This window comes from Pan troglodytes, chromosome 19 (assembly GCF_028858775.2).
Source record: "Pan troglodytes isolate AG18354 chromosome 19, NHGRI_mPanTro3-v2.0_pri, whole genome shotgun sequence".
Lineage (NCBI taxonomy): Eukaryota > Metazoa > Chordata > Mammalia > Primates > Hominidae > Pan > Pan troglodytes.
Genome location: NC_072417.2, coordinates 17,708,067 through 17,724,620, shown reverse-complemented (window position 1 = coordinate 17,724,620; position 16,554 = coordinate 17,708,067). Strand labels below are relative to the sequence as shown.

General features: G+C 52.6%; 1 protein-coding gene across 13 annotated transcripts in view; it reads left to right on the top strand.

Annotated features, from left to right (window-relative positions):
• Nucleotides 1–16,554, top strand: part of DLG4 (discs large MAGUK scaffold protein 4) — a 28,890-nt gene that overhangs the window by 4,301 nt on the left and 8,035 nt on the right. For 4 of the 13 annotated variants that reach the window (XR_010153192.1, XR_010153193.1, XM_016931400.4 and 1 more), the window contains 7 exons: nt 6,360–6,425; nt 10,189–10,242; nt 10,383–10,433; nt 10,625–10,749; nt 10,848–11,017; nt 11,120–11,256; nt 11,402–11,546. Coding sequence is in view for 9 of the 13 variants with exons in the window: in XM_016931400.4 (XP_016786889.1) it covers nt 6,360–6,425; nt 10,189–10,242; nt 10,383–10,433; nt 10,625–10,749; nt 10,848–11,017; nt 11,120–11,256; nt 11,402–11,546 (748 nt within the window). In the remaining 4 variants the exon portion in view is untranslated. Of the gene's footprint in view, nt 1–2,923; nt 2,945–6,359; nt 6,525–9,477; nt 9,496–10,188; nt 10,244–10,374; nt 10,434–10,624; nt 10,750–10,847; nt 11,018–11,119; nt 11,257–11,401; nt 11,547–16,554 lie in introns of those variants that run through there. The other 9 variants (XR_008540363.2, XM_054670798.2, XM_054670800.2 and 6 more) reach the window with 5 other exon arrangements.

Sequence of the window (16,554 nt, the reverse complement as noted above, 5' to 3'; positions counted from 1 at the left end):
GGCTATTTGCCAGAGCCCCAGGAGCGAAGCGGTTAAACCCTCCGGGTGGTCCTTATTGGGCAAAGCCGAGATGCCGGGGGCGGGGCAGTGTGGCCGACGGCCTCATTCATTGGCCATCAGGGGCGTGGCGGAGGGACAGTGTGGGCGAGGCAGGGGGAGCGAACGGGCGGGAAGTGGACGGAGGCGTGGCCTCCCGGGCAGGTGGGTGGAGTCTGGCTTACTCTATCGAGGGAGGCAGCAACCTTCGGAAAGGGGAGGAACCTTGGGGCTGGGTTACCTGACCGAAATGAGGGCGGGGCTGACCTGGGATGGGCGTGGCGTGGCCCCCCGTGCGTAAAGGAGACAGGGTTTGAGGAGCTATTGTCCAAGTAACTTCAGGGCGCGGGGGTCTTTGGAAAGGAGAATCCGGGGGTTGGGAAGTCTGACGTCTCAATTTTCCTAAGATGGAGGTCTGTTCGGATTTCATCAGAGCACCCCTCCTACCTCAGCTCTATGTTCCCAGGAGACGGTTGCTAGGCGACGGCAAAGTCCTTGATTGCTGCGTTGCCAGGCAACAGAGAAACGGAAAATGGAGGGAAAAGGGAAATGGGGGATGGGGAAGGGTCTTTATGGGCCATGGCGCCCACTGGTGGATAAGCAGGGCCTGCACGTTTTCTATTCTAGAAGGAATTTTGAGTCCAGCCCCTTCCGCACTGACTCCTTGGATCCTCTGGTGATCCAAGCCTTCCTACCAGATATGAAACTAGGACATTGGGGGTCATCTTGGGGGCGCATGTAACAGATGCCGATCAACGGGGTCAATCTCGCTTGGGTGAGATTCTAGGGAAGTCGTCATTTCTACCATGTATGGGCATTTTATAGAAGTCAGCCGATTTGAGGAGACCCCTCACTGGGTTTTAAGAGCTGGAAGGGTGGGCGTTCAATGGGAGAATATTTGGAAGAGAGGCTTTCAGGTTAAGTTGTTTGGGAGAAAATGGAAATCTCTGAAGAGACCTGAAGGAGGCGGTTGGGAGTGTTCTGGACGATTTGTGGGTCATTGCAGATTGCCGGCCGTATCTTTGGTGTGTATTTTTTGAGGCCTGAGTGTGGAGAAGATATATTTGGGAGCAATCTTCCGACAAAGTTGGAATTCAGAACCGTGGAGGGATGTTCTGGGCAGACAGAAAAGGGTGTAATCTATGAACCTCAGGGGTAAAGAAAAGGAGAGGAGGTGCCGGGTGCGGTGGCTCACACCTGTAGTCCCAGCACTTTGGGAGCCCGAGGCGCGCGGATCATGTGAGGTCACGAGTTCGAGACCAGCCTGGCCGACATGGCGATACCCCGTCTCTACTAAAAATACAAAAAAATTAGCCAGGCGTAGTGGCGGGCGCCTGTAATGCCAGATATCCGGGAGGTTGAGGTAGGAGAATCACTCGAACCCAGGAGCCGGATGTTGCAGTAAGCCGAGATCGCGCCATTGCACTCATTGCACTCCAGCGTGAGCGACAGAGCGAGAATCTGTCTCAAAAAAAAAAAAGAAAGAAAAGAAAAAGGAAAATACTTTTAATTAATTAATTAATTAATTAATTTTTGAGACCGAGTCTCACTCTGTCGCCTAGGCTAGAGTGCAGTGGCACGATCTCGGCTCACTGCAATCTCTGCTGCCCAGATTCAAGCGATCCTCCTGCCTCAGCCTCCCTAGTAGCTAGGATTACAGGCGCCTGCCACCGCGCCCGGCTAATTTTTGTAGTTTTAGTAGAGATGGGGTTTCACCATCTTGGCCAGGCTGGTCTTGAACTCCTGACCTCATGATCCAACCGCCTCGGCCTCCCAAAGTGCTGGGATTACAGATGTGAGCCACCGTGCCAGGCCAAAATTTTTTTTTTTAGAGATGGGATCTCACTATGTTGCCCAAGCTGGTGTTGGGCACCTGGCCTCCAGCGATCTTCCCGTCTAAATTTCTTTTTATTAGAGTTTTGGAAAAAATTGACGAGATTGCTATTTAATTTGGAAGGTCTGCTTTAAAGTAGATTAAATATTTCCTGAAATTGGGTTCTGGTGTGGATTTGGAGACTGGCATATTAGGAAGTCATGAGTATCTTATTAGATTCGGGGGTTTGGACAGGGGATCCCCAACAAATTACAGGACTTGTTATTTGTATGTTTATATTAGAGCAAGAGTAATATTTGCACTAATTGCAACATCCCTGTTAGTGGATTGGGAGATAGATGTGATATAGAAAGGGATGATTTAGCATATATTAATTTGGGGGGCCAACAAGGCTCTGTGGTTCCTTAAACTCTTGAAGAAACATGGGCTGCCTATCAGGTGGGGCTGGACTGCAGGGGAGAACTATGCTGGTTAGAGTAGGAGATGCCTTGGAATCTGAGGAGATGCTATCCACAGCACCAATCTTGCGGGGGTTTGGTGGGAGAGGCAGTGTAGATCCCTTGGGGGTTCTTGTGAGAGAAGTGCTGTTTGTTTCCCTGGACTCTGGGAGGCCAGTAGTGACGAGATGTCCAGTGAGGTTTTGGAATGGTTTGGGGTCTCGCGATGTTGGGGTTGGGGGATTAGATGGGATGGAATAAGGGGTCCCTGAGAACTAGAGAGATAAACTGGTAAATTTAAGTCTGTCTTTAATTGTAGAGGGGTCGGAATAGAAGTATACTGTGGAAAGTGAAGTTCACAGAGAAACAGCGTGAACCAGGGAAGTTGGTGGCTAAGAGGGTCTCCCCTCACCCGTCTCTCCCAACGTGACGCTCTCCCTTACTGCGCAGGCGCCGTTCCCCCCCTCCCTCCGGCCGCAGCCTCCAGTTGCCGCGGCCGCCGCAGCCCCCGCCCCTCTGCCCCTCCCCCTCCCCCAACCCCCGGGACCCTTGATATCCCACCCACCCCCTTCCCTCAGTCCCCCTCCCCTTCTCCATGTCGGCTCGGAACAGATTCGCCTCCATGTGTCTCTGCGTGGTACGTGCCGCGGTATGGGCTCCGGCCCGCTCCCCCTTCCCGGACCCCCGCAAATATCAGGGTGCAAGCTTCAAGCGCTGTCGCTCTTCCTTCTGCTTGGTGCGGGGTCTCTGGGTTGCAACTTCTCGTGGACAGGCGCCGTGGGTCGCCCCTCTTATCATTCACTTTGACTCACACCCCTATGTTTTGGGGGTGCAAGCCTCGGTTCCAGGTCATTCTGTGCAACTGGGGCTCTGGTGAGGAGGGGGCCAAAGGGGAAGGAACAACAGCGACTCCGTCCGTGTCCCCTATTCCCCAGGCCTTTTACTTGTTTTAAGCCCTAATATATTGGGGGTGCAGATATGTCCCAGTAGCATCTGAGTTGTCTGGGTTAGGGCCCTGAGTCCCAGTAGGATAAAGGGTGGGGGGGGGGGTCCTCCTTTCCCGTCCTGCTTTAGTTGCCCTGTAATCCAAGACTGAGAGGTGCTGATCCCCCACCGCCCCAGCCCCCCAGTCTGCAGTTTCAGAATTACTCACCCCCACCCCCACCCCTCCCGACGTTTCTCCCCGCCCCCCTACATGTACGTCGAAAATTTCCAGAGACTGAACCTAGTCCCTAACCTCTTCCAGCCACATTCTGGAAACCCTGGTACCCATTTCTTGTTCCCCATTTTCTCCATGTTGCCTCCCAATCCTGAGGAGCCTTTTCTTCAGTGCCAGACACCACCCTCCCTCCATGGGGGTGGGGCAGGGAGAGGTATTGGGGGCTCGCTGAGATAAAAGTTTACCTTCATTTCCTCCCTAGAATAAATGATGAAATGGCCCTCCTCATGTTTCCATTTTCTTTGGGTGCACGCTGACATTTCCTCCTCAGATTCAGGAATTTTCTCTCTGAGGTGGAGTGAAGATGGAGGGGCACTGGACTCAAACCCTCCCCCAGACTCCAAAACTTGGAGCTTTGGTCCTAATTTACCTTGCAGGGAATTGGAGGCTTTGTGAAGGAAGAGTGGATAGCGGAGAGCGGCTTCCACCCCTTCCCCCAGGTCTCAATTCTGGGGCTTGCCCCTCAGCTTGTGCACTGCCCAGGTAGAAGACCACCTTCTCAGGATGTGGAATGAACAGTCTCTGTTGGTTCATAGAACTCCTTTATTCAAGACAGCTCAGCCTTGGAGGAGGGCTATTTTGTGTGTTCTTCTATTTTCCTTCTCTACTTTTTGTGCCCATCGGATTGAAATCTGGAGTTCAGGATTCTCTCCAAGTCTGTGGCCCAGAGAATAGACTCAATCTTGCTGAGCCCGTTTTCCTTCTTTAAGACTCTTTAAATGTATCAGGGTGCATCTTGATTCGAGTTGTCTCTGTGTTCTGGGTTTGAGAGTTTTCGTGCTGACAGGACCACTTCCCTTCTCCCATTCTCTTATTGTACCCTTACTCTACAGCCAAGGTTGTGTTATATTCTCAGCCTTGATTCATCATCTTTAACATTTTCAGAATCCTACTCAAGGATTGGCCATTGACCTTGATAAGCTTCCTCCCATTTGATCTCGCAGCTGCTGCCCTCTAAGTATTAGGGCACTCTCAGCCTCTCAGAAACTTTTGGGAGGGAAATTCTGCTCGCTCTCTCTCTTTTTTGTTTTGGAGATGGAGTCTCGCTCTGTCGCCAGGCTAGAGTGCAGTGGCATGATCTCGGCTCACTGCAACCTCCGCTTCCCAGGTTCAAGCAATTCTCCTGCCTCAGCCTCCCATGTAGCTAGGATTACAGCCATGCGCCACCACGCCCAGCTAATTTTTGTATTTTTAGTAGAGATGGGATTTCACCATGTTGGCCAGGCTGGTCTCTGACCTCAGGTGATGTACCCACCTCGGCATTATAGGCATCAGCCACTGCTCCTGGCCTCTCTCTCTTTTTGAGACAGGGTCTTACTCTGTTGCCCAGGCTGGAGTGCGGTGGCATGATCATGGCTCACTGCAGCCTCCACCTCTTGGGCTCAAGCAATCCTCCCACCTCAGCCTCCTTAGTAGTTGGGACTACAGGCGTGCACCACCATGCCTGGCTAATTTTTGTATTTTTTGTAGACAGGGTTTCACTGTGTTGCCCAGGCTGGTCTCCAACTCCAACTCCTGGGCTCAAGCTGTCTGCCTGCCTCAGCCTCCCAAAGTGCTGGGATTGCCGTGCCTTCTCTTTTTACCCATGTGTACTGGGCGGTGCATTCTGTCTTCTTCAGTTCCTGAGGGAGCCCTGCATATGATACCTTCCCCTTCCTGAACCTGGAGCTTGGAGGGTCAGTCTCTGTGGAGGCCCGTTCCAGAGGAGAGGAGCAGGCGAGGGCAGAGGCGGACATGGAAGGACCCAGGCAGAATCGCTGTCCCCTTCTGCTGTCTCCATCTGCCCTTTTCCTCCTTCTCTGGCCCCCAGTTAATCTCATTTTACTGTTGTCCCTATTAAGCTAGCACAGGAGGCCCTTGGGATGGCAGCTGATTAACTGGGCAGGGAGTCAGGGGTCATGTTGGGCCTTTCACCCCAAAAGAGCAGAGGGAGACCAGAAATTCACTCTGAGGCTCAGCATGCTACCCTCCTCCCCAACCAGGGAGGCTGGCACCCATTCTTGCCCCTGTCCTGAGCCCTGCTGTCTCTGTTCTTCCCCTTCCTCCCCCAGCCCATGCCCTTATAGCATATCCGGATTAGCTGACTGGGCTGTGGGCTGTTGCAGGGGTAGGGCCAGACTCCCGGGGCCCCTCTGTTGACTGCTTGGAAACAAGCAAGGGCAGTGAACTGGACAGGCTTAGCCTTGTCCTGTCTCGGGGGCTGATGCCAAGTACCTTCTGGTGGAAGGGGTGACTTCAGTCCTTGCCTAAGGAGTGCAAGGTAAAGGAGAGCCAATCACCTGTGGGGTAGAGGCTGCAATGGGGAGACTGAGGCCATGGAGGTGGGGCGCGGGGAGGATGCCATGCAGAGTAGGAGCAGCCAGAGGGGTAGGGGAGGGGAGGCTAGAACAAGAGTGAGTCTGAGATGGTGAGAGAAGCAAGGAAGTTGGGGACTGGATGCAGAGAATGGAGATGTGAGTGTCGGGGCTAGAGCTCTGAGAAGCTGGAGGGACTCGACGATGAAGGTGGCGGGGAAAGGGGTGAAGACACAGATGCCAGAGGGGCTATGCCCACCAGAAGGCCAGTGTCCCAGGATGTGAGGAGTAGGAGTTGGGGGATGGGATTGGGACCTGGGGATTGATGAGAGGTGCTGAGGCCCTGGCGGGAGAGGGGGCTGTTGGGAGAGTGGAGAGAGGGGAGCCAATGGGCTAGAGGAGAGGGAGGGGGAGGAGCTGGTCAGGCCCCAGGGCCTTCCGCACTGCACTGGCTGGGGGAAGAGGCGGCGGCCAGGGCGGCCAGCCTGGAGCCTGAGGCACCGGGCTGGCCCCAGTGACACCTCCGTCCTCATCCCCAGAAATACCGCTACCAAGATGAAGACACGCCCCCTCTGGAGCACAGCCCGGCCCACCTCCCCAACCAGGTAAACGCCCCCGAGCTGGTGCACGTGGCGGAGAGGAACTTGTCCCACCTCGAGGCTGGCCACGGGGTCGTGGGCCACGCCCACCTCTCCCCCTTCAAGGTAGGAGACCCTGGTGGCCCCCTCCCCAGTGCGGCCCTCGGAGCCTCGGAGCTGCAGCAATCCCTAAGGGCCGGTAGGGTGAGAGAGAGCCGTGGGGAGGGGGATGCTGGGACTGGGGGCGGGGGTTTGGGGCTTGGGCTCCTGGGGTCTGGGGGAGGGGGCGTTTGTGGGGCTGGAAACACCTTGGTCCCACAGAGGAGAAACAGGCCAGGCCAATGGGAGTGGATGTAGAGCCTAAAGCAAGAATGTGTGTGTGTGCGCGTGCCTATGCGCGTGTGCTGTGTGTGTGCCTGTGCGTGTGTGCATGCATGCGTGCCTGTGTGTGTGCTGTGTGTGTGTGTGTGCGTGCGCCGTTTGTGTGCCTGTGCTGTATGCGTGTGTGTTGAGGTGTGTGCATCCCCCAGGAGGCCCCCACGCCTGGGACCTCTTCATTCCTTCACACCCCCAACCTCCATTTCCATTTTCTGTGTCCAGAGCTCTGTTCCAAGCGCCTGCTGCCCTCATTTGCTCTTGTCCCTTCCCCGCCTCCTCCCCCTACCTCCGCCTCTGGGCCTGGCTCGCCCTGTCCCCAAGTCTCCAGCTCTTTCCATCTGTCTGGCCTGAGACTTCACATGGTGGGGCCTTGCTGCCTCGTCCCCTGCCCCAGCCTTTGCTCCACTCCTGAGCTCTCTTCCCCCTCTGCAGCCTTTCCTCCCTGCTGGCTGGCTGGCTGGCTGGCTCTTGATGCTGTCTCTCTCTTCCTCCCACGCATTCTCCTCTCCCTCTCCCTGATCCCCAGCCCAGGCCGCTGGGGCCTGATCAGTCCTTTCCCTCATCAGTCCTCTCCCTCCATCAGCCAGCTCCCCTTTCCCATGTTCCCTCTTGCCTATTCATCTTCACCTTCCCTCTTTTCCTCCTCCCCTCTCTCATCCTCTTGGGTTCTCACCTCTGCCATATCTTCTTTCTATCCCCCTCTGCCCCCTCCATCATCCCCCACCACCTGTTTCCCTTTCTCCTCTCTGCTCACAGCGTCCTCCTCTCTCCAGTCCCGGGAGGCCTGGTTTCTGGGACCTTCCATTCTCCAGTCCACTTTCCATCTTCCCCTCCCTCCATCTCCTCTTCTGGGGACACAGGATGGGGAGGACTGGAGAGCACCAGGCAAGCTGTGAGATTGAGGGGACACTGTGGGGTCAGGGTGGGGATTCTAGGGTGTTGTGGGATGCTCTGGGAAGGGGCAGGTTGCTGACATTTCACCAGGAAGATGGGGAGGAGGTCTCTGAGCCTAGGGAGCGGGCAAGCAGGTTCTGGAGTGAGAACTGGCAAGAGAGGAGTTGGGGGATGGGAAGGGTAAGAGGTCCTGGGTCAGGGGCCAGATAGGGATAAGACTGTGAGATCAGGGCAGTGAATGAGGCTGACAGAGCAAGGAAAGGAAGGCCCTGGAGACAGGGATGGTACAGAGTGTTTGTGCGAATTCTGTGGATGCTAGGAGTGAGGGAAAGAAGACTAGAGATGCTTTTTGCAAGGCAGGGCCATTAAATCCCTGAGCAGGGGGAAGAGGAGGTAGGGAGCCTGAGGGGTGGTAGTTAGTACAGAGCTGCTGCTGATCAGAGCTCAGGAGCAGAAGAGGGTGGAGGGAGAGAGTGTTGGAGGCCATAAGCATGGGGTGGAGGTCTCAGGACAAGGCCTCACCTGGGGAACAGGAGAAGCCCCAATTTTCAGAAGAGAGGGGAGTTGATTGAGAAGTGTAAGATTGTTACTTGAGAATAATCTTGAGGGTATGAAGGTAGGGTAAGGGAGAATGGTGATAAACTCTCTGGGGAATCAGAAATTGAGATGGAATAGCTGGGTGGGGTGGCATGTGCCTGTAGCTACTCAGGAGGCTGAGGTGGGAGGACTGCTTGAGCCCAGGAGTTCAAGGCCGCAGTGAGCTATGATCACACCACTGCACTCCAGCCTGGGTGACACAGCGAGACCTTGTCTCTGGAAAAAAAGAAAAAAAGAAATTGGGATGGAGGATGAGGCCACATTGGTAAGGGATGGGGCTGGAGGGTGCGATAGGGCCAGGGAAGCGGATGGAGAATGGAGGCTGGGGTTGGAAGATGGATGTTGAAGGGCGAGACAGGGATGGAGATGGAGCATGTGGGATGCGGGCAGAGATAGGGATGGGAAGCAAATGAATGTCGTAGTGGATGAAGGTGGGTGTGCTGGGAAGGAGGTTCCAGGATAGGGATGGGGATGGGGATTGAGGATGGGCTATGGGATGGAGGATGAACACGTGGATGAGATTTTGGCAGTCAGTGGCTGTTGGTTGGACAACAGCATTTGCTGATATGTGAAGGGTTGGAGGGTGGTGTTAATAGATTTATGGGTGTGAAATCTGTGATACAGCTTGAAAATGGTCGGTAGTTTGTAGGCTTGAGAAATAGCAGTAGGAGAGGGGAGGGACCCCTTTGCACGGGGAGAGCGGGAAGGAGACTGGGGAATCCTTGCGCTTGGGCGACTGCAAATACATGTTTCTTTAAGGAGGAAGTAGGTTGGGGACCCCGGAAGGAGGCTCTTGGCGGCCTCCCCCCATTGCCATAGAGACGTGGCTTCGGTTGCCCTGGCAATTGGGGAAGCCCCTAGGACCGGGCTAAAGCTGGCCCCGCCTGGGAGTCTAGAGACCAGGCGATCGACGTCAGGGACCTGGGCACGCCCCACTTTAACCCTTTCCCGAATGAAGTGGGGGGAGGGAGTAGATGAGCGGGATAGGACCCGGATGTCTTTCACCACTCCCCGTTCCTGACGTCCTTTGCACTGCGTAGGGTGAGGGGCGTAGGGGAGCGAGGAAGGCAGGTTATTCAGGATGCGCTGCGCCCACAAACCTCTTCAGCCCGGCCTCCTCTCGGCCTGGCTAACGTGGGGCGGGGCCCAGGGCAGGAGAGGCGGGGCTATGGTCAGCCCCAGGCCACGCCCCACCCCCCTGTTGTCCTGACGACAGGGCCTCCTGGAGGTGGGTCTCCCCGGGTCTTGACTGGTCCTAGATACCGTTGCTAGGCAACACGGTCCTTAGAGGAAGGGGTGGATTGGACGGCTGGTTGGTGAGACCGAGGGAGGGGCCTGCAGCTGGGGAACCCCGGATTCCCGGGGTGCAGGGTTTAGGGCAAATGTCTGTGAAAGTGAGGGGCAAGTCTAGGGGAGGGTTATGAAAATATCTGGGTAGATATGGGGGGTTGGGGGGATGGGGCAGGAAATGGGGACCAGGACCCGGTGGACATGATCCCTGGGGTGTCCGTGTGTAGCACATAAGGCATGTAACACCCTGTGGTGTTACATCCGGTGAGAAGCTCCCTTCCCCCAAGCCTACCCCCCTCTCCCCACTCTTTGCCATCTGCTGCTCCCCTCTCCGTCTGGCTGTCTCCCTTCCCGCTTCTCCTACACCTCCTTCCACATGCAGGGGGCCCCGGGCTGGGCAGAGTTAGATCCTTGTGCGTGTGCATCTGTGCGTGTGTGCGCGCGTGCGCATGTGCACGCGTGTGCGTGTGTGTGATGTGGATTGAGGCTGGGCCCTTGAGCAGCTCTCAGGGTGGCGGAGTGGGCTTGGCTAAGAGGCTGAAGGGGTAGCCACGCTGATGGGACCCTCCGTTATGGGCTCCCTCTCGAGTCAAGGCTCAGGCTGCTTTTTGTCTCTTGTTTCCCCAAACAGGCCAATTCTCCCCCAGTGATTGTCAACACAGATACCCTAGAAGCCCCAGGATATGTGAGTTGTTTAGATTTTGGGGCTGGGGCCATTGCAGAAGGAAGGAGGGAGTAAGGGAGGGCAGCAGATGACGGGCAGGTGGTCAGACAGGAATGTCTGTCTCACTGCTTTTGTGTTTCTGTCCCGTGCTGGAGTTGCAGGTGAACGGGACCGAGGGGGAGATGGAATACGAGGAAATCACATTGGAAAGGGTGAGCAGGCTCCTCCATCGGCAGTCCCCGTGGCCTCCCGTCTGTACCTTTCTTTCTGCCATGTGGTCTGGGTGGCTAGCCCCTCACCCTGTGCCTTCCTTCTCTGGCTGCTCCAAGCCATTTCCCACCCCACTTGCCTTGCCAGACTTGGGCAGTGAGGGGAGCTGACCCTCTTCCCCTCCTTCACCCAGGGTAACTCAGGTCTGGGCTTCAGCATCGCAGGTGGCACTGACAACCCACACATCGGTGACGACCCATCCATTTTCATCACCAAGATCATTCCTGGTGGGGCTGCGGCCCAGGATGGCCGCCTCAGGTGGGGAGAGGAGACAGGGGTTAGGTTGCTTGGTCCCTGGAGAGGGAGGGCCAGGGCAGCAGGAAACTCTTGGCTCAGGCCCACCTTGCTGCTCCCAGGGTCAACGACAGCATCCTGTTTGTAAATGAAGTGGACGTGCGCGAGGTGACCCACTCAGCGGCGGTGGAAGCCCTCAAAGAGGCAGGCTCCATCGTTCGCCTCTATGTCATGCGCCGGAAGCCCCCGGCTGAGAAGGTCATGGAGATCAAGCTCATCAAGGGGCCTAAAGGTAGTAACTCATTTTGTTCCCACCCCCATCCCAACTGTCCTGTGCCCCCAAGCCTGCTTCCTGGGCACCTGGGCACCCACCTCTGGCCTCCCCTCCATCCAGGTCTTGGCTTCAGCATCGCAGGGGGCGTAGGGAACCAGCACATCCCAGGAGATAATAGCATCTATGTAACAAAGATCATCGAAGGGGGTGCTGCCCACAAGGATGGGAGGTTGCAGATTGGAGACAAGATCCTGGCGGTGAGGACCCCATCTAGCCCATTTTCTAGCCCAGATCTGGGTCTCACCTACTAGCCCTGGCAGGCCCAAGTTCATCACTTCACCCCAGTGCTTCTGTATTGGGCCATTTGTGGCTTTGTCTGAGCTTTGCTTTCCTTGACTCCAGGTCAACAGTGTGGGGCTAGAGGACGTCATGCATGAAGATGCTGTGGCAGCCCTGAAGAACACGTATGATGTTGTCTACCTAAAGGTGGCCAAGCCCAGCAATGCCTACCTGAGTGACAGCTATGCTCCCCCAGACATCACAACCTGTGAGAGCCCTTCAAACGCCAAAGCTCCCCATGACCCATCCCGTTTAACCCATGACATGCAGTCCCACGACATCCCTGTAGCTGTCCCTCTTCAGATATTCCCTATGAAATAGCCACAACCTCTGATCCTTGCTGTTGTTGGAGAAGAGATGGAAAATCAATTACCATAAAAGAACTAGAAAAGATCGTCAACGATCTCTCTCCTGGAAGGCACAAAGCCTGGTTGGTTTTATGGCTAATTTTGTGAAATTCTCAAGGAATAGATAATTCTTCTGCTCTTCCGAGTACAGGAAAAGATAAAAGATTTCACATTTCATTTTATAAGGCCAGTTCGAATGGTCACAAGGATAGTGTAAAATAAGGAGAGTATAGACCCGTTTTGCTTCTGAATAGAGATACAAGAGTTTACAATAATATAGTAGCAAAGCAAACATGGCAGCATATTAAGGGAATAACATAGGGTTTGTTTCAGAAAACTAAAGATGGCTCAATATTAGGAAATCTCTTAATATGATTCATATATTAAAACGTTACGGGAGGCTAAGTGTGGTGGCTCATGCTTGTAATCCCAGCACTTGGGAGGCCAAAGTGGGAGGATTTGAGACCAGCTAGGGATTTGAGACCAGCCTAGGCAACATAGCGAGATCCTGTCTCTAAAAAAATTTTAAAAATTAGCACGTGCCTATACTCCTTGCTACTTGGGAGGCTGAGGCTGGAGGATCACTTGAGCCGAGGAGTTGGAAGCTGCAGTGAGCCAATGATTGCGCCACTGCCCACCAGACTGGGTGACAGAGCGAGAGGAGAAAACGATGTGATTATCTCAAATAGACGTGAAAAAGGCATTTGGTGAAATTCACCATCTCTTTTGGATGAAAGCTTTTAGTAAACTAGGAACACAGAAATTTTCCTTAAGATGGTGAAGACTAGTTATCAGGAACCAGTAACAAACATTTTATAATGATACAATTTTAGCAGTGTGTCCATTAACTTATTTTTTAATTTAATTTTAATTTTAATTTTTTTCTTGAAATGGAGTTTCGCTCTTGTTGCCCAGGCTGGAGTGCAGTGGTGTGATCTCGGCTGACTGCAACCTCTGCCTCCCAGGTTCAAGTGATTCTGCTGCCCCGGCCTCCCGAGTAGCTGGGATTACAGGTGCCCACCATCACGCCTGGCTAATTTTTGTAGTTTTAGTGGAGACAGGGTTTCACCATGTTGGCCAGGCTGGTCTCGAATGCCTGACCTCAGGTGATCTGCCCTCCTCGGCCTCCCAAAGTGCTGAGATTACAGGCGTGAGCCACCGCGCCCGGCCTCCATTAACTTACGAAGAGGGCAGGGATGCCTCTTCCCACTGCTATTATTCTTCATTGCTTTAGAGCAGGGTTTCTCAATGTTACTCCTGACATTTTTGGACCCAATAACTCTTCATTGTGGGGGGTTGTTCTGTGCCTTGTGGGATATTAAGCAGCATCCCTGGCCTCTGTCTATCAGATGACAATGGTACTCCTCCCCCTCAGTCATAACAATTAAAAAATGTTATGACAGAATTGCCCCGGCAAAATTATGGTGGTTGAGAATCACTGCTTTAGAGATTTCAGACAGTGTAACAAGACAAGAAGAATAGTTACATTTGGAAGGGAAAAACAAAAGTTATCTCTATTTGTAAATTATACTACTGTGCATCTAGATCAAAATCTAAGTGAATTAACTGGAAAAATATGCAAAGTTAAGAATGTGGCTATTTGTTGGCTGGGCGAGGTAGCTCATGCCTGTAATCCCAGCACTTTGGGAGGCCAAGGCGGGCGGATCACCTGAGGTCAGGAGTTTGAGAACAGCCTGGCCAACATGGAGAAACCCTGTCTCTACTAAAAATACAAAAAAAAAAATTAGCTGGGTGTGGTGGCGAGCGCCTGTAATACCAGCTAATCCTGAGGCTGAGACAGGAGAATTCCTTGACCCTGGGAGGCGGAGCTTGCAGTGAGCCAAGATCGCACCACTGCACTTCAGCCTGGGCGATAGAGCGAGACTCCATCTCAAAAAAAAAAAACAAAAAACCACAACAGGCTGGGCGCGGTGGCTCATGCCTGTAATCCCAGCACTTTGGGAGGCCGAGATGGGTGAGTCACCTGAGGTTGGGAGTTCGAGACCAGCCTAACCAACATGGAGAAACCCCGTCTCTACTAAAAATACAAAATTAGCCGGGCATGGTGGTGCATGCCTGCAATCCCAGCTACTCAGGAGGCTGAGGCAGGAGAATTGCTTGAACCTGGGAGGCGGAGGTTGTGGCGAGCTGAGATCGCGCCATTGCACTCCAGCCTGGGCAACAAGAGTGAAACTCTGTCTCAAAAAACGACAAAAAAAAAAAAAAAAAAAAGGAATGTGGCTATTTGTAAGATAAATAACAGGAATTAGTAACTTCCCAGCAATAAGAAAATGTAGTGAATAAAAAGCCCCCTTTTGCCATAGAAAAAATTTCTATAAAATTATTAGAAATAGAAACTTGACAAGAAATGTAAGATTTGTATGAAGAAAATGACAAAACTTTACTGAAAGACATAAAACAAGACTGGAAGGGGTGAGGAGTCACACCGTGTCTCTGGATGGAAAAACTTAATATGCTAAAGATCTCAACCGGCTCCAAATTAATCTACATTCCATTCAATCCTAATCAGAATTTTAATGTTGTTTCCCTACTGGGAACTTGGAAGGTTGACACTAAAGTTTGACTGGAAAAATTTGTGTGGAAAAGCTAAGACATTTTGGGAACAAATAATGAGGTGTGGCAGCCCCTACAAAATATGAAATAATACTGTAAAACCATATTAAAATCACGTGGTACTATTCCTAAATACCATAACCTAACAAAAGGAACCTGGGCTCCTTGGAAGAAGGGTAAATTTAAAATCTTTTTTTTTCTTTTCTTTTTTTTTTTTTTTGAGACGGAGTCTCGCTCTGTCGCCCAGGCTGGAGTGCAGTGGCATGATCTTGGCTCACTGCAAGCTCCGCCTCCCGGGTTCATGCCATTCTCCTGCCTCAGCCTCCCGAGTAGCTGGGACTACAGGTGCCCACCACCACGCCTGGCTAATTTTTTTGTATATTTTAGTAGAGATGGGGTTTCACCGTGATAGCCAGGATGGTCTCGATCTCCTGACCTCATGATCCCCCCACCTCGGCCTCCCAAAGTGCTGGGATTACAGGCCTGAGCCACCGTGCCCAGCCAATTTAAAATCTTTGGCAATAAATCTATAAGATGAGCTTCTAACTTCTTTCATACTAGAGAGCAAGGAAGGTATCCAGGACTAATAGGGTCTCAGCAAAGACACAGGATCCAAACTGAAGGTGCTTCTACTGGCCAGTGAAAACTCGTTAAATATATTAAAATCTTTAAGATCATAATAATACTTAAAAATATTTTGGCTGGGCGCGGTGGCTCATGCCTGTAATCTCAGCACTTTGGGAGGTCGAGGCAGGTGGATCACCTGAGGTCAGGAGTTCGAGACCAGCCTGCCAAACATGGCGAAACCCCGTCTCTACTAAAAATACAAAAAATTAGCCGGGCGTGGTGGTGGGTGCCTGTAATCCCAGCTGCTGGGGAGGTTGAGGTGGGAGAATCCCTTGAACTTGGGAGGCAGAGGTTGCAGTGAGCCAAGAGCACCACTGCACACCAGCCTGGGTGACAAGAGTGAAACTCCATCCCAAAAAAAAAAAATAAATAAATAAAAATTGGAGGATGCTAGGCAATCTCATTCATTCTGAAATTGGTGAATAAAGGGAAAGAGGCATGCAGAGAGAGGCATGCATTTATCCTCCCTTTCATGTACCAGCCACCTCAGAGAGTAACCAACAGGTTGACATAGGGCTGTTTTTTTGTTTTTGTTTTTGCTTTTTTTTTGTTGGAGGCAGGTCTTGCTTTGTCACCCAGCAGGCTGGAGTGCAGTGGTGTGATCTTGGCTCACTGCAACTTCCGCCTCCTGGGCTCAAGCGATCCTCCCACCTCAGCCTCCCGAATAGCTGGGATTACAGGCGAGTGCCATCATGCTCAGCTAACTTTTTTTTTTTTTTTTAGATGGAGTCTCACTCTGTCACCCAGGCTGGAGTGCAGTGGCACGATCTTGGCTCACTGCAACCTCTGCCGCCCGGGTTCCAGCAATTCTCCTGCCTCAGCCTCCCGAGTAGCTGGGATTACAGGCCCCTGCCACTGCGCCCAGCTAATTTTTGTACTTTTAGTACAGATGGGGTTTCACCATCTTGGCCAGGCTGGTTTTGAACTCCTGACCTTGTGATCCACCTGCCTCGGCCTCCCAAAGTGCTGGGATTACAGGCGTGAGCCACTGCGCCCAGCCTCAGCTAACTTTCAACTTATGTCGTTTGTAGAGATAGGGTTTCACCATGTTACCCAAGCTGGAGGAATTTTTTTTTTTTTTTTTTTTTTTTGAGAGGGAGTCTCGCTCTGTCACCCAGGCTGGAGTGCAGTGGCAAATCTTGGCTCCTTGCAACCTCCGCCTCCTGGGTTCAAGCAATTCTCCTGCCTCAGCCTCCCGAGTACCTGAGATTATAGACATAAGCCAGCACGCCCAGCCTATTTTTGTATTTTTAGTAGAGACGGGATTTCACCATGTTAGCCAGGCTGGTCTCAAAGTCTTAACCTCAAGTGATCTGCCTGCCTTGGCCTCCACAGTGCTGGGATTACAGGCATGAGCCATCGTGCCTGGCCGAGATTTTTCTTTTTTACAGAAGAATTCCCACTAGTAAATGACAATCACCACCATTTTGCAGTCCTTGATACGTATCAGAACCAGGCGGTGATTGTCAATGTGGCTAAAACTTACCTGAAAGGCTGATGGGGCGCTAGATAATGGATGGACTGGGCTGATGACCCTGAACCTACCATTAATCTTACCTGACAGAAAGACAACCAGGCATTATTGCATCCTGTGGTGATGCTGTAGGAAGAACGTAGCGCTACCTATGAAGTATACAGGAGTTACTAAAAAAAACTCTGAATTGAACT